The 19,179-nt window shown below is 41.5% G+C and overlaps 1 protein-coding gene across 2 annotated transcripts in view; it reads right to left on the bottom strand.

Moving 5' to 3' along the window:
- The window catches only part of CD58 (CD58 molecule), a 56,348-nt gene that overhangs the window by 25,551 nt on the left and 11,618 nt on the right, over positions 1–19,179 (bottom strand). For both annotated transcript variants that reach the window (XM_005542206.5, XM_005542207.5), the window contains exon 2: positions 5,007–5,300. In XM_005542206.5, the coding sequence (XP_005542263.3) occupies positions 5,007–5,300 (294 nt within the window). The remainder of the gene's footprint in view (positions 1–5,006; positions 5,301–19,179) is intronic.

The raw sequence follows: 19,179 nt of genomic DNA, 5'->3' as shown, positions 1-19,179 counted from the left end.
CTGTATCAGGCCATTGTAAAGGTCAAACAGAATATGGCTGAATGCCACATGCAGGGTTTGTAAAAAAGAAAAGAAAAGAAAAAAAAAAACAGAATACGAAAGTAATTTGAGGGGAAACATGGAGAAGTGTTAGTATTATCTTCTAAGTTGCTAGAACTCCCTTGACTATATAGAAGCTCTTTCTAGCTATCTCATTACACAACAGTTGCCAGATAGCAAATGTAGAAGGGCCTATCCAACTCATCTAAAAGTGTGCAAGCCTTTCTGCAGCACCTAGATCACAGTTTCTACACCTTAGATCTTTTCCTTCTATACATCTTTCACATTTTCTTGCTGCCCGCGGGACTCACCACAGCTGTATCACAAATACTGGTGATACCTCTACTTTAAGCAGCATTAAACTGGCAAGAAATGTGTCTACTTCCTCCCTAAGACAATTAGTCAATTTATAATTAATGAATTGAGTTCACTGCTGTGTAAAAAATGAGAATTTCTTACACATATCTGATGACATTTTATAGAAATATGTGTATATTTTCACAAATTTTAGTAAAGGTCAAGTATCAATCCAGCCCAGTTAAGGACAGGGCAGTTAATTCTACTTACATAAAAATCATCATCTGAGATGTGATGAAGGTCCATAAAAAGATGGGAAAGGACTAATAAACATCAGAAGTAGAAATTTTAAGGGGACTTTTGGGTATAGAGGAAAGCCAGATCTCAATGTACACATAGAAGGAAGTGTATGCCCTGAATTTAGGAAGTGCCAGGAAATCCCCCTGTCCAAAATATACTCACTGGAAGTCTCCTATTAGGTCTGGTGTCTCTAGAAGATTACCAGGTTACTAAAACAAGTGTTAACATTACCTCAAGGAAGTATGACTTCCTCATTTCTTAAAAAAAAAAAAAAAAAAAATTGTGTGACCAATCATTTTATCATGCAGATGTGAAACCTAGAGTCATCTTATGTCTTTTTACAACCAAAACCTATATCTTGCAGACTCTTTCTTAGACCGTCTATCTACCTGGATGATCACAGTAGCTTCTAACTTGACATCTCCTCTCTTTAATCCATCATAAGTATTCTCCATCACATTAATCTTCCAAAAATGTATTTTATCAAGTCACCTCCTTGCTCCAGTATAGGATACAATGGCTCCCCACTGCTACAAGCTGATGTCCAAACTCTCAAACCAGGACTTTAAGTCCCACACTCAATACTATCAATATCACTGCCTCCTGCTCAAAACTCACCTCCCCTGTACTTTCCTCCTCTGCAGGCTTCCTAAGGTCTATCCAGTTGGTCTGACCACCAAAACCATACCTTTGCTGAGTTGCCATAGAATGTTTTATTTAATTAATGTATTTAGCTAGTTAGTTATTTTGAGGCAGGATCTTGGTCTGTCACCCAGGCTGGAGTGCAGAGGCACAATCACGGCTCACTGCAGCCTCAGCCTCCTGGGCTTGAGGGATCCTCCCACCTCAGCCTCTTGAGTAGCAGGGACTACAGGCATGCGCCACCATGCCTGGTTAATTATTTTATTTTTGTAGAGATGGAGTCTTGCTATGTTGCCTAGGCTGGTCTTGAACTACTGGGCTTAAGCAACCCTCCCTCCTTGGCCTCACAAAGTGCTGGGATTATAGCCTTGAGCCACAATGCCCAGCCTAGAATATTTTAAATTAAATTATTTTAAAACATTTCATCAAGTTTAAGAGGAGAAACTTATTCAAATGTTTTGAACTTAGTTTTACAAACTCTATAAAACGGGCTCTTAAAATGTGTGATCTAAATTCTGACTCAATCTTCTTGTTTGTTGGCCCTGTCTGTAAACTACCAGATCCCTAATGTCCACGTTTCAAAGATTCTACTTTTTCAAAGAAATCTTCTAAGAGTATGCTTTGACATCTTAGCAAGCTGTATTTGTCTAAACAGAGTCCATAGGGGTCAGACCTCACACAGCTTTGCAGGTCACTTTACACATTCTAGCTTTAACAGAGTTAGATGGGGCCATTAGAAAGTTCCACACAGATGAGTGACATGATCTGACTTCTGTTTTAAAAAGATCATTCTGGTAGAACCAATACAACTTCCTGGTGGAGTGAATGTGGTGTTCAAGAAAAACAGAGGTATCAAGGATGACATCAAGGTTTCAGACTGACCAGCTGAAAGGATGAGCTGCCATTAACCAAAAGGGAAAAGATTTGGGGAGGAGCAGGTTTTAAGGGGAAGATAATGAGCTTACTTCTGGACATGGGATATTTGAAAGGCCAATTAGATATCTGAGTGGAGATGTACAGTGGGCAGTCAGGTATACACATAAGGAGCTCGGCGGGGTACTCTGGGCTAGAGCTCTAGATCTGTGCATTATTAGCACTGAGATGATATTTAAAGCCCTGACATAGGATCAGCTCACCCACTGGCTATGAACGCAGGCAGAAAAGGAAAGAGACCCAAGGCTTAAGCCTTGATGTTTCCAGTGTTAAGAGGTTGGGGAAATGAGGAAACCAGCACAAGAAGATGAAAAGGAATAGTCAGTGTGTTAGAAAGAAATGTGAAGCCAGGCGCAGTGGCTCACGCCTGTAATCCCAACACTTTGGGAGGCCGAGGCAGGTGGATCACCTGAGGTCAGGAGTTCGAGACCAGCCTGACCAACATGGTGAAACCCCATCTCTACTAAAAATATAAAATTAGCCAGGCATGGTGGTGCATGCCTGTAATCTCAACTGTTCGGGAGGCTGAGGCAGAAGAATCGCTTGAACCCAGGAGGCATAGGTTACAGTGAGCTGAGATTGTGACATTGCACTCCAGCCTGGGCAACAAAGGCGAAACCCCCTCTCAAGAAAAAAAAAAAAAAAGGAAGAAAGAAACGTGAATAGGGTGGTATCCTGGACATCAAGTGAAGACAGTACTTGGAGGACGGAGTGATCAGCTATGTCAAAAGCTGCTGAGATGTCAAGAATGACATGGACTGAGAATGAACCACTGGATTTATTAACAAGGAGGTCTAGAGGAGCTTTGGCATAGCAGTGCAGATGAAAGCCTACCTGGAGTGGGTTAAAAGTGAATATAAGGGATCAGAATAAGTGAATATGGACAACTTCTTCAAGGAGATTTTCTATAAAGTGAAGACAAAGAGTTGGTGGTGGTTGCTGGCGGGGTAGGGGGATCATGAGAAAGTTTTGACGACAGTGTATATGTATGCCGCTTAAAATGAACCATCAACTTATGGGGGAAATTCTCATCAGGAGAGAGTGGGTAGAAGCACTAGGGTGATATTCCCGAGGATGGTGAGAGGAGGTGGGATCCAGGGCACGCGTGGAAAGTTTAACCTCAGGTGAGAACTCAGAAAGTCCATTCATATCAGGAGAGAAAGCAGGGCCTACAGGCTCAGGTACAGGTAGGAAGGTAGGCAGGTGGTGAGAGCTTGTGGAAATTGCCCTCTGCTTATTCTCCTTAGTGAAATAAGAAGCAAAGCCTTCAGCTCAAGAGTGAGTCTGGAGAAGGAGGTATTCGAGATTTGAGGAGAGAAAAAGTAACTGCTAGGAGAGTGGCTAAGTGAACAGGCTAGGAAATACCAGACTTAACTGAGGTAAGTGATTAGAAATTAAAAGTGCAGGACTTTGCAGGGTGGTATATTTTTCTGCAACCACATGGGTGTGAGCACAGAATAGGCAAAGCACCGGACTTAACCTAGCTGTAATCTGGCTATGTGAGTATAACAAGCCAACAAAGGAGCAAGGAAGCCAAGTGTGTCTGCGGCGGACTGAGTCGAGTAAGTGGCAGCAGCACTCAGGCTGAGTAGGGAGGGCAGCAGGGACATCAGTTGTGTGAAGGACTGTCATCATCAGCATCATCAAGGACAGGGCATGGTGGCAGAGTGCGACACCTGACATTGAGGTAATGATGAGTTCTCGGTTACATGTATGGGTAGTGGGTAACGCAGAGGACAAGATCCTTTCAGGAGAGGAGATCAAGGAAAATACTGACAGAATTTTAATTTAAATATTGCAACCACCAAGACACCAAGAATGTTAGAAACCATGAAAATGAGGCAGGCCTTAAAATGACCAAGAAACACTGGCATGTGAGGCAGGGGCCTATACAAGACTGCAACACAAAAGGGGCTTTAGGGACCAGGGAGGAGTGTTAGTGAGAAGCAGGGAGAAATGTGTCCCCTATATCTAGTTTCAGTTTAAAATGGTGCAGGAGCCGGGTGTGGTGGCTCACACCTGTAATCCCAGCACTTTGGGAGGCTGAGGTGGGTGGATCACCTGAGCTCAGGAGTTTGAAACCAGACTGGCCAACACAGTGAAACCCCGTCTCTACTAAAATACAAAAATTAGCCAGGCATGGTGGTGTGCGCCTGTAATCCCAGCTACTTGGGAGGCTGAGACAGTAAAATCGCTTGAACCTGGGAGGCGGAAGTTGCAGTGAGTCAAGATTGTGCCACTGTACTCCAGCCTTGGTTACAGAGCGAGATTCCTCAAAATAAATAAATAAATTAAGTAAAATGGTGCAGGAGGAAAATCAGTCTCCCCGCTGTGTGGGGAAGCAGGAACTTTGTAGAGTAACATCTATCAGTGGAGCCCAAAGAGTTCTAAGCTAACTGCTGTCACTACATCTCTTTCCAGAACATTCCTAGTAAGACAACTGATACTGTTCTCCCGACACCTTGCTTAGATTCTCTCCTCACCCAGAGGAATGACAAAGGAATTGAAAGTAGCTAGCTCCTGTATACCACCAGAAAAGGAGAAAACCCTGACAATAAGTAACATCTAATTCTTTTCTCATAGACCATTAATTTGTGTTAGTCTCTGAAAACAGACTAAAAAAAAAGGAATTGAAAGTAGCTAGCTCCTGTATGCCACCAGAAAAGGAGAAAACCCTGACAATAGGTAACATCTAATTCTTTTCTCATAGACCATTAGTTTGTGTTAGTCTCTGAAAACAGACTAAAAAAATGGAAATTTGCCATTTTAAACAAATCAACTGATGGAATACTCACCAAGTACATAAAGAAAGAACTTCATGGTATCGGTAATATTTGGCGATTCCATTTCATACTCATCTTCATCTGATAATGTTAAGTTGTAGATAGTGAGGCTACCTGACACAGTGTCCAAATAAACCCTATTTTTAAAAGATGAGAAAGCTCTGAATTCAGAATTTTCCCGTTCTGCAACTTTATCCTTTTGTTTTTTCCATAGGATTTCTGTTAAAGGTATATTGCTTGGTACATGGAAAGTGACATTCTTATGCAGAATGCCATATGTTTGTTGGGAAATACAGCTGATGAAACCTAGGAGAGAAAAAAAAATGGTTAGAAAAAACAACCTGACTTTAGTGGCAGAAATTATTCATCAGGTACTTTTTGTGCTAAGCTGACAAACTGCTGACACAAAGTACAGGAAGTAAGAACATGTTTGACCATGTAGAGCTTACTCTTTAATAGAAAACTGGGACCTGCATAAATCCAAGAAATGGACTCAACATTCATGGAACACCAACCATGTTCCAGGTACCACGGGCTGTGCTGGGAATATGGGGTTGTTCCAGGCCCTCCAGGAGCCTCACCTGTGGAGAAGACAGGGAGCAGGCTCTACATCAGGGGCTGCAGGAGGGGAGCTGCCTGGTCTAGGGCCTCCCCAAGGAAGTCATGCTGGAACTGACACAATGCTCCAATCACTGAAGGATAAAAGGCAGTTAGGCCACAGGGCTGGGTAGGTGAGTGGGTGGGGAGTGGAAGGAGAGATGATCATACAGATATAGGAAGCAGCTCCTCCAAAGGAAGGCCCTGAATAGAGAAAGAGCTTGGTGTGATGGAGGATACACGTGTGATTCCTAACAGCTAGAATGAGAAGGACAAGGGGTGGGTGGTGGAGAATAAGACAGACAAAGACCAGCCCACAGCCTATGTGTGGTAAAGTAAGGAATGCTAAGGGTTTGGACTGATCCTAATGGAGAGGAAGCCACAGAAACGTTTTTAACAAGACTGGCCTAACATAATTTAAGTGTCAGCAGGCTGACTGTCTTTAGAGTATAGAGTGGCTGACAGGGGCCAGCACGGAGGCAGGGAAATGGTAATGAAAGTCAATGCCATAGCAATGAAGGCCATGGGCAGGACAGACCAGACCAGGGTGTTTGTGGTGGGGACGGACAACGGGACAGACTCAGGAGACGCTGGAGAGAGAAGTCAACAGGATCCAGTGATGAGGGTGGGGGAAGTGGATGGAACTGTCAGGTCTCCTTGGCTGACTGAGAGGCATCATTAACTGAGATCAGAAAGAATGGCTGGGAAGCAAGTGGAGGTTGTGATGAAGATTAAGAACTCAGGGACTGGGTACAGTGGTGTGTTGGAGCTAGGCCCACCTGACCTCATGAGCCAATTGTTAGCATCTCTGCACAGCCCTATTAGGGGACGTCTGGTAACAGCACAAAAACTGACTAATGGTTCACATCAGAACCTCCACTCCGCCTCCACGCCAATCTAGTTGTTAAACATTTATAGAACCACAAGATTGGGATATTTTTGATACCCCAAAGTGGGTTTAGATGCATCTTGCTCTAAGACTTGATTCTTGTTAAGAGAGAACAGTAGCAGCTGCTGTGGTTCATGCCTGTAATTCCAGAACTTTGGGAGGCCAAGATGGTCAGATTGCTTGAGTTCAGGAGTTCAAGACCAACCTGGGTAAAATGGCAAAACCCCATCTTTACAAAAAGAACAAAAAATTAGCTGGGCATGGCACACACCTGTGGTCCCAGCTACTTGGAAGGCTGAGGAGAATTACTTGAAGCCGTGAGGCAGAGATTGCAGTGAGCCATGATTGTGCCACTGCACTCCAGCCTGGGTGACAGAGCGAGACCTGTCTCAACAAACAAACAAAAAACTGCAGCTATTTTAAGTTAACATTAAAGATTAATTAAAACTTGACTGAAGTTTTTACCTAGTAGCAATTAGGGTAATTGAAAGAATACAGGGGAAATCAAGAACACTGAATGACCAGTTGTAGACAACTGTGTTAGTAATTTCAGATAAGAAGCAAATATCACCCATTTGTTTATCTACAAGGACTTTTTAGAACCCATCTCCCTTAATTAAGGGGGACTGCCCTCAAAAACACACCAGCATCTTTCTATATATTTGCTGATTACACATTATTTCTCCCACTCAACAGAGTATGTGGGAAGGCACAAGAAAAAGAACAGAACTTGAGGGGTGAGAGTCTACCACACACAATAGTGGAAACTCAAAAATATCTTATAAATGTAAATGAAACAATGAGTGATAGAGGATAGGGTGGTGGTGAAACAGTAGGTATGAGATAAACTGCCATACCCTGGCGGCATGAAGATTGCTTTTGTCTTTCCCAGGGAGAGCTGATGTATCCTGGGCTTGAGAACAGTAGAAGAAAGTAGTCAGGAATGGAGCTAGTGGTGGAGGGAAGTGAGGGTAGAGGAAGGGGACACTGTAGCTCAGAAGAAATCAAAGCACAGCTGACCCTTGAAAAACATGGGTTTGAGCTGTGTGGATCCACTTATATGTGGATTTTCTTCCGCCTCTGCCATCCCCGAGATAGCAAGACCAACCCCTCCTCCCCCTTAGCCTGCTTTAACGTAAAGAAAAGAAGGATGAAGACCTTTAATGATCCCCTTTCACTTAGTCAGTATATTTTCTTCCTTATGCTTTTCTTTTTTAAAATTTTTTATTACTATTATCTCAGTTTTGGGGGAATAGGTGATGTTTGGTTACATGGAGAAGTTCTTTTTTTTTTTCTTTGGGATAAGTTCTTTGGGTGTGATTTCTGAGATTTTGGTGCACCCATCACCTAAGCAGTGTACACTGTACCCAATGTGTAGTCTTTTATCCCTCATCCCCATCCCACCCTTCTCCACAAGTCCCCAAAGTTCATTGTATCCTTCTTATGTCTTTGCATCCTCATAGCTTAGCTCCCACTTGTAAGTGAGAACACATGTTTGGTTTTCCATTCCTGAGTTACTTCACTTAGAATAATGGTCTCCAATTCCATTCAGGTTGCTGTCAATGCCATTATTTTGTTCCTTTTTTTTTTTTTTTTTTTTTTTTTTTTTGACAGAGTCTTGCTCTGTCTTCCAGGCTGGGGTGCAGTGGCGTGATCTCGGCTCAATGCAAGTTCCGCCTCCCAGGTTCATGCCATTCTCCTGCCTCAGCCTCCCAAGTAGCTGGGACTACAGGCACCCGCCACCACGCCTGGCTAATTTTTTTGTATTTTTAATAGAGATGGGGTTTCACCATGTTAGCCAGGATGGTCTTGATCACCTGACCTCGTGATCCACCCGCCTCAGCCTCCCAAAGTGCTGGCATTACAGGCGTGAGCCACCGCGCCCGGCCTACTTTGTTCCTTTTTATGGCATATTCATATATATACACCACATTTTCTTTATCCACTCATTGATTGATGGGCATTTATGCTGATTCCATATTTTTGCAATTGGGAGTTGTGCCACTATAAAGATGTTGTGTGCAACATGTTGTGTGTTGTCTTTTTCATAAAGTGACTTATTTTCCTCTGGGTAGATACCCAGTAATGGGATTGCTGGATCAAATGGTAGTTCTACTTTTAGTTACTTAAGAAATCTCCGTAATGGTTGTACCAGTTTACATTCCCACCAGCAGTGTCACCACACCCTTGCCAACATCTATTATTTTTTGATTTTTTAATTATGTTCATTCTTGCAGGAGTAAGGTGGTATTACACTGTGGTTTTGATTTGCATTTCCCTGATAATTAGTAGTGTTGAGCATTTCTTTCATATGTTTGTTGGCCATTTGTATATCCTCCTTGAGAATTGTCCATTCATGTCCTTGGCCCACTTTTTGATGGGATTGTTTGCTTTTTTCTTGCTGATTTGTTTGACTTCCTTATAGATTCTGGGTATTAGTCCTTTGTCAGATACGTAGTTTATTAATATTTTCTCCCACTTTGTGGGTTGTGTGTTTACTCTGCTGATTGTTTCTATTGCTGCGCAGAAGCTTTTTAATTTAATGAAGCCCCATCTATTTATCTTTGTTTTTGTTGCATTTGTTTTTGGGTTCTTGGTCATGACCTTTTTGCCTAAGCCAAAGTCTAAAAGAGTTTTTCTGATGTTCCAGAATTTTTATGGCTTCAGGTCTTAGATTTAAGTCTTTGATCCACCGTAAGTTGATTTTTGTATAAGGTGAAAGATGAGGATCCAGTTTTATTCTTCTACACCTTATACTTTTCTTAGTAAGTTTTTTTCTCTAGCTTACTTTAGTGTAAGAATACAACATATAATGCATATAACAGAAAATATGTGTTGTTTATGTTATTGGTAAGGCTTCTGGTAGGCTATTAGCAGTTAAGTTTTTGGGAGTCAAGAGTTATACATAAATTTTTGACTGCTCTAGGGGTTGGTGCCCCTAACTGCCGTGTTGTTCAAGGGTCAACTATAATTTTGAACTGGAAGAAACTCTAAAAATTATTTAGTCAGGCCGGGCGTGGTGGCTCAAGCCTGTAATCCCAGCACTTTGGGAGGCCGAGACGGGCGGATCACGAGGTCAGGAGATCGAGACCATCCTGGCTAACACAATGAAACCCCGTCTCCACTAAAAATACAAAAAAAATTAGCCGGGCGTGGTGGCGGCGCCTGTAGTCCCAGCTACTCGGGAGGCTGAGGCAGGAGAATGGCGGGAACCCGGGAGGCGGAGCTTGCAGTGAGCTGAGATCCGGCCGCCTCAAAAAAAAAAAAAAAAAAAAAATTATTTAGTCAAATTATTCCCATTTCACTGGTGAAGTGACAAGACACCAAGAAAAATAAAAGGCAATTTTATTGAATGCTTACTCTCTGCTGGTTATACATTTACATTGTCTTGTATCCCTTTTTATCCCTGTCCACGTCTACATGCAGTAGACATGGTGTTGTTAACCCCATTTTACAGGTAGGAAAGCAGGCTCCAAGAGGCATATCACCTCGCTCCAGGTCTCTCAGCAAGTTTATGGCAGCACAATGACCAGAACACACATTGTCTGACTCCTTGGTCAGTGCCCTTTCAGAACAGTATGGTCCCACATTCAGGATGGGTTTCATTTATTCATTTACTCAGGAAGTATTCACTGGGCATCTATTCTATACAAGATCCTTGAGAACAAGACAGACACCATCCCTTCCTTCTTAGAGATGACATTCTATTAGGGGAGGCAGAATTTACACAAATAATTAGACAACGTCCAACTGCAACTATGATAACTGCCACTAAGTAAAAGCATCAGGTGTCAATAAGAACATTTACTTAGGGAACCAACAAGGGGTTAGGGAGGGCAGTTCCCTTCACTAAAAGAAGTTCTGAGGCACGAGCAGCAGTTAACTATGCCCAGGAGAGCAGGGCAGGCCCCCATTAAGAGAACAGTTATGAAGACCTTGAAGCAGGAGGGGCAATGGCATGAGAAACGTGGCATGAGCCGGGCTGCATACACAAGCACAGACAGCCCTTGCAGGGCATCAGACAAACACAATTCTGGTACTGAAGAAAGCCACAGAAGAGTTTTAAACAGGATGGTGACAAAATAAGAGTAACTCTTTCTTAAAAAAATGTATTTTAAAACATAAATTATACATAGACACATACATACAACTTTATGCTAATGAAAAATGATCATGTGAGTATTTTTACCCACTCTCTTAACCCCATAACAATCTCCAGTTCTATAATCTACATTAACAAATCAGAATACATCTTTCAATATTTTTCTCTCATATAGTCAAGTAGAGACAAATACATATCACATATAATGGATGCATACAGGCATAGCTTGAAGATACTGTGGGTTTGGTTCCAGACAGCCGCAATCATGTAAATATCAGAGTAAAGTGTGTCACACAAATTTTCTGGTTTCTCAGGGCATATAAATGTTATGTTTACACTATACTGTAGTCTATTAAAGTGTTCAATAGCATTATGTCTAAAAACACAATGTACATATCTTAACTAAAAAATACTTTATTGCTAAAAAAAAAAAAAAAAGACCTTGCTAACAATCATTTGAGTCTTCAGCAAGCCCCAATATTTTTGTTGGTGGAGGGTCTTGCCTCAATGTTGATGGCTGCTGACTGATCAGGGTGTTGGTTGCTAAAGGCTGCGATGGCTGTGGCAATTTCTTAAAAGACAATGATGAAGTTTGCGCATCAATGGACCCTTCCTTTCACAAAATATTTCTCAGAGGCATCCAATGCTGTTTGATAGCATTTTACCCACAATAAAACTTCTTTCAAAATTAGAGTAAATCTCCTTAAATCCTGCTGCTGCTTGATCAACTAAATTATGTAATACTCTTAATTCTTTGTTGTCATTTAAACAATGTTCACAGCATCTTCACCAGGAATATAGATGCCATCTGAAGAAACCACTTTCTTTGCTCATCCATAAGAAGCAACTCCTCATTGGTTCAATTTTCAGCATGAGATTGCAGCAACTGAGTCACATATTCAGGCTCCACTTATATTTTTCTTGCAATTTCCACCCTTCAAAGTCATCCATGAGGATCGGAATCAAATTCTTCCAAATTCCTGTTAATGTTGATATTTTGACCTGAGGATTGGAATCAAATTCTTCCAAACTCCTGTTAATGTTGATATTTTGACCTGAGGATTGGAATCAAATTCTTCCAAACTCCTGTTAATGTTGATATTTTGACCTGAGGATTGGAATCAAATTCTTCCAAACTCCTGTTAATGTTGATATTTTGACTTCCTCCCATGAACCACAAATGTTCTTAATGACATCTAGAATGGTGAATCCTTTCAGAAGGTTGTCAATTTACTTTGCCCAGATTCATCAGAAGAATAATTACTTATGGCAGCTATAGCCCTTACACAATAAGACTTGAAAGGCAAAATTACTCCTTGATCCATGGGCTGCAAAATGGATGTTGTATTAGCAAGCATGAAAACAACACTCATCTCCTTGTATATCTCCATCAGAGCTCTTGGGTGATTACGTGCATTGTCAATAAGCAATAATATACTGAAATAAATCTTTTTTTTCTAAACAGTAGGTATTAACAGCGAGCTTACAATATTCAGTAAACCATGCTGTAAACAGATGTGCCATCATCCAGCCTCTGTTGTTCCATTTTATAGAGCACAGGCAGAACAGATTTAGCCTAATTCTTAAGGGCCCTAGGATTTTCAGAGTGGTAAATGAGCACTGGCTTCAACTGAAAGCCATCAGCTGCATTAGCCCACACACCAAGAGTCAGCTGTCCTTTCAAGCCCGAAGTTGACTTCTCCTCTCTAGCTATGGAAGTCCTCGATGGCATCTTCTTCCAACAGAAGGTTGTTTTGTCTACATGGAAAATCTGTTGTTGAGTGCCCTCCCCGTACTTGGCTGCCGCAGCCCTGCACCGGCACCTCGGGGACTCGCACCTCCGGATGCCGCACACCCAGCTAGGCACAGTGGCGCGTGGAGGTGCCCACCCGGCCTCGGCCCGGGCATCACGGCTGCCGCCGGCGCCCTTCCCCAGTGCCACGGCTCGGCGCCTGCACTCGTTTCCTGCAGGAGAGAGCTAAGTCTGTCTGCTGGATACCTGCAGCTGGAGCCCAAAAGGAGCCTTAGTGTGCTTACTGGAAGACAATGGGTTTGCTACTCAACAAGCAAAAATCATTGTGTCTGCATTGGTCAAGATCCTGGAAGCCAACATGGCTTTCTTCCTAAGATCTCATGAACCAACCTCTGATAGCTTCAGACTTTTCTCCTGCAGCTTTCTCACCTCTCTCAGCCTTCACAGAACTGAAGAGAGTTAGGGTCTTGCTCTGGATTAGGCTTTGGATTAAGGGAATGTTGTAGCTGGTTTGATCTTCTATGCAGACTACTCGAACTTTCTCCATGTCTGCAATAATGCTGTTTCACTTTCTTATTTTTGTGTTCACTGGAGTAGCACTTTTAATTTTCTTCAAGAACTTTTCCTTTGAATTTACAGCCTCACTAACTCTTTGGCATAAAAGGCCTAGTTTTCAGCCTATTGTGGCTTTTTAAAATTTATTTTTTATTTTTGAGACAGACTTTTGCTCTTGTAGCCCAGGCTGGAGTGCAATAGTGCCATCTTGGCTCACTGCAACATCTGCCTTTCAGGTTCAAGCGATTCTCCGGCCTCAGCCTTCCAACCAGCTTGGATTACAGGTGCCCACCACCATGATCAGCTAATTTTTGTAATTTTAGTAGAGACAGGGTTTCGCCATGTTGGCTAGGTTGGTCTCAAACTTCTGACCTCAGGTGATCCACCCACCTTGGCCTCCCAAAGTGCTGGGATTACAGGTGTGAGCCACCATGCCCAGCCACCTGTTGTGGTATTTCACATGCCTTCCTCGCTGAGCTTAATCATTTCTAGTTTTTAATTTAAAGTGAGAGACAATGCAACTCTTCCTTTCACTTGAGCACTTAGAAGCCATTGCAGGGTTATTAAATTGGCCTAATTTCAGTATCATTGTCTAAGGTGATAGGGAGGCGAGAGCAGAAGGAGAAAGATGAGGAGAACAGCCAGTCAGTGGAGCAGTCAGAACACACATAGCCTTTATCAATTAAGTTCACCGTCTTATATGGGCATGGTTCATGGCACCCCAAAACAATGACAACAGTAACATCAAAGATCACTGATTACAGATCACCATAACAGATATAATGAAAAAGCTTTAAATATTGTGGGAATTACCAAAATGTAACAGAGAGACAAAACATAAAGTTAGGCACTGATAGACTTGCTTAAAGCTGGGTTGTCACAAACTTTCAATTTGTAAAAAGCACATTATCTGTGAAGTGCAATAAAGTGAAACAAATAAACTGAGGTGTGCTTGAGGGATTTACCATTCTTTAATAAAAATGGTCTTATGCACACTTCTCTACATGCTGGCTTTCTTGTTAATAACTCATAAAAGCCCCTTGAAATCAACTAGTATAGCTATACTTTATTCTTTTTAATAACTACATAATATTCCAGAGTATGAGGGAACCATAATTAATCTGCCATCCACCACTGATGAACACTCCTTTTGTGCCTAGCTTTGTCTATTGCAGTTACACCGCAATAACTATCCTGTATATATGTCCTGATGTATTTATGGTTTCATATTTATGTGGGAGTGGAGTGGAGCTGGGAGTTGCTACATCAAAGGGTAACTAGAATTTTTTATTTTAATAGAAGTTGCTGCATTGTTTACAGAAAAAACTTTGGCAATTTACAACTCCATCAGTAATGCCTGAGTTGCCCTTTCCTTGGACTCTTGCCAGCATTAGGTAATTTCTTTTTGTGTTTAACTTTTAGACAAACAGTGACATTTCATTGATATTAGAATTTGCATTTTCCCGACCTTTAAAAATTTAAGCATCTCTTCTGTTTGTTGATTTGGATTTCTTTTTCTGAGAAGTGTCCTTTCATATCCTTTTGTTGTTGTTGTTGTTGTATTAGATTGCCTGTCTTTTTCTTCTCAAAGTTTAAAAGCTCCTTATATGTTATAGATAAATTTTTTATCTGTATTATAGTTTTTTTCAAACACAGCCTTTGCCTATTGAATTTACTAAATGAATATCTTCCATACAAAGTTTCTAAATTTTTACATAATGAAAGTGTTTATCTTTTTCTGGCTGTGGTGTGGAAGATTGATGGGCGGGGTAAGACTAGACAGCAAGAGATCCATCAGACAGCAATTTCAGACAGGTCAAGAAGCAGCATTGTGCTAGGGAAAGTGGTTCAAGAGACATTAGGGAGGTAAAACCGGGAAAACTAGATGATTTGACAGCATACGGGGTAAAGGAGGAGGAGGGGAGGTGCCAGGAGTGCCAGGATGAATCAGAGCTCTTACTTCCTCCTAGTTGGGTTGTGGTGTCTTTCCCTAAGAAAGGAAACACAGTGGGAAGACTAAGACTGGCCTGGAATATCATGCTTTCAGTTTGACACTGTTACGTGTGAGGGGTCTGCGAGACATCCAAGCAAAGATGCCCAGTAGCTGCTAAGTACACGGGTCTGGGACTCACAGGAAAAGATACAGATTTGGGAATCTTCACATTTCTAGTGGCTCCAATGGAGGCCATTAGGACCATCACCTAGGGAGAGCATATGAAGTGGGAAAAGGCAGCTTGGACCTGTGCTTTAAAGCTTGGCTGAAGAAGAACATACTGGCTAAGGAAATTGAGAGAGATCATGGAAGTAGAAGAAAGGCCAGGAAGGGGATGGCATCATAACTCCAAGACAAGAGTCAACATGTGGAGACCTGACTGAATAAAAGGCACTAGCGATATTACTCAGATAGTAGGAAAAAGATGGAAGAAAATTCAAATGTAAGCAGAATTAAACACACATACAAAAGCACATGCATACAATTTATTTTTGCTTATGCTCTAAAAGAACCTGTGGTTTCACTGAATACTGGGATCTGGGTGATATTTATTCAGGATGTAACAAATAAAACAATAGTATAACCTACATAAAGAGATATGCATAATATTATTCATTTTAAAGTTATCTATACTAGTAAAAAATAATCTAGTGTAATAAACAATTTAGTATTACACCATGGCTTACTATGTGGCTATTTTAAAAAGGGAAAAAGAATAGATTTATTCTTTTATTATTGGGAATTTGGAAAATTTCTTAATATTAAAAATAAAAAGTTATAGAAATATATATGCAGAATATTCCTGTTTTAAAAACAATAAAGAGGCCAGATGTAGTGGTTCATGCCTACAATCCTAGCACTTTGGGAGGCCAAAGTGGAAAGATCACTTGAGCCCAGGAGTTTGATACCAGCCTGGGCAACATAGTGAGACCCTATCTCTACCAAAAAATATACATTTTTTTTAACTATAAAAAGACATGAATACATGTGTACATGCATTCTCACTTGCCCTTTTTTTAGACTGGAAAGAGACACCCTAAATGATTAACAGTAGTTGCTTTTGAAGTAACCACTGTTACTTTAGAGATTGTAGTGATGGTAAGATTTCAATTTATTACTTTACTTATTACTTAATACAGGTCACATTGAAAAATATGTTACTTTTGAAGACAAATCTCATATTACTATTATAATATCAAAACTATGTAAATTTTTTTAATAGAATTATTCAACCAAGAGGAGAAACTGTTAAGAACTGTCTCTAAAGCTAACATCTACCTCTACTTTGTGTGCATGGGTATATCTATTATTTCCTTCCTACAGGAAAGTCTTTCCTGTTGCACTTCCAAGACTAACACCGAAGTAAGTTGCTAAGATAATTTCTAATGAAAAAAGAACAATAGAAGAAAGGGGAATGAGTTTTATCTCACAGGTCACAAACCATGAATGAATGAATGAATGAATGAATGAATACACAAATAGGAGCAAAGGAATGGAGTCAACAGTGAGTTTGCTGCTTTGCTGATACCACTGAGTGGTCAGAAAAGGGACTATAGGGATGCTAATAACCATCCCAGGGTGCAGAACAGAGAGTGCCCAGATTTTGAAGCCAGCAAGGCCCAGGGTAAACTCCCAAAGGCCTCTCCACACTAGGTCTCCTCAGCTGTAATGTAGAAATCATAATGCCTACCATAAAAGGTTGTTTTGAGGTTTGAGGTTTGAATAAAATTGAGAGACTTTTTATACTGGTTGACATGGAATAGGCTTTCAAAGGTTTTCTCTCTTTTTCTTTTAATGAGTTAGGTCAACATCAAGGTATTCACACTGTCTGAATTAACTGGGTGAGAACTGGGCATGGGCTGAGTTTTTGCTGTTTAAAAGCAAAGAGAGATGGAGGGAGGGAAAAAATTTTATCAGTGATCACCTAAAAAGATTTTCTATGATAGCCAGATAATTTTTGAAGGTTTTATTGTTTTGAAGAATTTTGAATTTTTTTTAAATAAAGATATGAGGGTACCTAATACCTAATCAGCACTACATGTATAGAGTGATCATATATCTAAAAACAGGTCTAATCTCAAATATTCTGTTGCAGTGTTGCTACAAAACATCAACACCTCGATTTTAATAGTTCTTTTTGTATGGCCTGAAGTTGTAACCGGAACCTAAGTTTTACAGATGAAGTGTCCTGATTTCTTATTTAGAAAATTTGGTCACCGTTAACCATGGGTTAATGAAAAGGAACTCTCAACCCCCAGCACAAATTCCTCTGCAAACTTTTACTCAGGTCCTGAGATTCAGATTGACTGATATATACATTTTTTTTTACTTAATCTAACACGTGTATGGCCCTGGCTCTATGCCAGGCACTGTTGTAAGAGCTCTAAATAGGTACTCACTGCCAGGAGCAGTGGCTCATGCCTGTAATCCCAGCACTTTGGGAGGCCAAGGCAGGTGGATCACTTGAGGTCAGGAGTTCGAGACCAGCCTGGCCAACATGGCGAAACCCTGTCTCCACTAAAAATACAAAATTAGCTGGGCGTGGTGGCACACACCTGTAATCTCAGTTACACGGGAGGCTGAGGCCGAAGAATCGCTTGAACCCAGGAGGTAAAGGTTGCAGTGAGCCAAGACTGTGCTACTGCACTCCAGCCTAAATGACAGAGCAAGACTCCATCTCAGAGAAAAAAAAAAAAAATAGGTACTCACTGAATCCTAAAAACGTATTAAGCAGGTTTTATTTCTAACCCTATTTTGCAGATGAGGAAACTGAGGGACAAAAATGTTAAGTGACTTGCTAGTTAAGTATTGAAGCCAGATTTGAACCTGGACAATCTGACTGCAGAATCAGTGCTCTTAACCATTGTTTCTTATTTAGCTTGCTACCTGGCATAAGGCTCTTAAAGACAGTGACATGATGCAGGGTTTCTCAGGATACAATCTATAGACAGCATTGGAACAGCAGATGTTGCAAATGAGAAAGTCAAACTGAGTCAAGCACACCTCCAAACCTACAGGTGAGCCACTAAGCTCTGTGGTTTCCAAATCATTGAATGTTAGAGCTGAAGAGGGCCTCAGAGAGCAAGAGTCCAGCCCTGGAAGAAAAAGCCAGACCAGAAACAGGAAGAAGAAAACAAGGAGCAAACAAAGGAGTCACAAAGAAACAGAACTGGTGACAGTGGCAAATGATGCATTAGACGAAGACCAGCAATTCCACCCACAAAGGAGATACCAGCGGGCCAGGCGTGACTCAGAAGGGGCTGGTGAGGACTTGAGCACCAGTGAACCTACAGGGAGGGGCCCCTCAGCTCCTGCCACGTGGAAACGGGCCCACCATTGCCAGGTCCCTTAATTTTTCAAGAAAAGCCAGATATTCACATTTTGTGTAAAAATTCCTGTTCTTGAAAGTTGGCAACTAATTCAAATCTTAGCTTAGGGGTAACCCCCAGCCAGGCTAGACCTATCAGGACAAGGACAAAGTTGTTCCTGTTTTTGGTTGTATCCCCATATGTCTGGCATATGGACATTCAATAAATACCTGTTGAATGAATTAACTAAAATGACTAAAATACAACTTAAGTGTAGTTCAAAAGACAAGGCTTCCTGACAAAAGAGCAAAATTCGACAGTCACCCCAAACCCTGGGCTTTGTGAAATCCCAAATTGCCGTGGAACCTGACTGAGGAAGCAGGACTTTGTAAGGAGAGGTGAAGAAAGAAGTTTAACTGGAACTTAAAAATAAAATGGCTCGGGCGCCCTCATATACAACCAAAACAGACTGTTTTTCAGCCCCACTTTCTGCCTCATCACCAAAGCAAGATAGGAGGACCTGCGGGCTCCCCCTTCCCAACTCCACAGCTGTTCCTTTTGAGATGTTCCCTCTCAAGTTTAAGTAGATTTTACCTACTAAGTGTTATAGGATGTAGGACACCACACCAGATAAACTTGGACCCACTCAGGGATGTTAGCCCCAATCAAACAGCCTCTCTATAGTTTGAGGAGGTTCACGGACACCATTTCTTTCTCTTTTTCTCTTTCTTTCCTTCCCTCTCTCCCTCCTTCCCTCCCCTTCCTTCCTTCCTTTCTTTTTGGAGACAGGGTCTCATTCTGTCACCCAGGTTGGTGTGCAGTGGTGCAATCATGGCTCGCTGCAGCTTCAACCTCCTGGGCTCAAGTGATCCCCTTGCCTCAGCCTCCCAAGTAGCTGGAACTACAGTTGCATGCCACCACGCCCAGCTAATTTTTGTATGTTCTGTAGAAACAAGGTCTCACTATGTTGCCCAGGCTGATCTCAAAC

Source organism: Macaca fascicularis, chromosome 1 (assembly GCF_037993035.2).
Source record: "Macaca fascicularis isolate 582-1 chromosome 1, T2T-MFA8v1.1".
Taxonomy (NCBI): Eukaryota; Metazoa; Chordata; class Mammalia; order Primates; family Cercopithecidae; genus Macaca; species Macaca fascicularis.
Note: the sequence above shows the minus strand (reverse complement) of the source record. Positions and strands in the feature narration are given on the sequence as shown.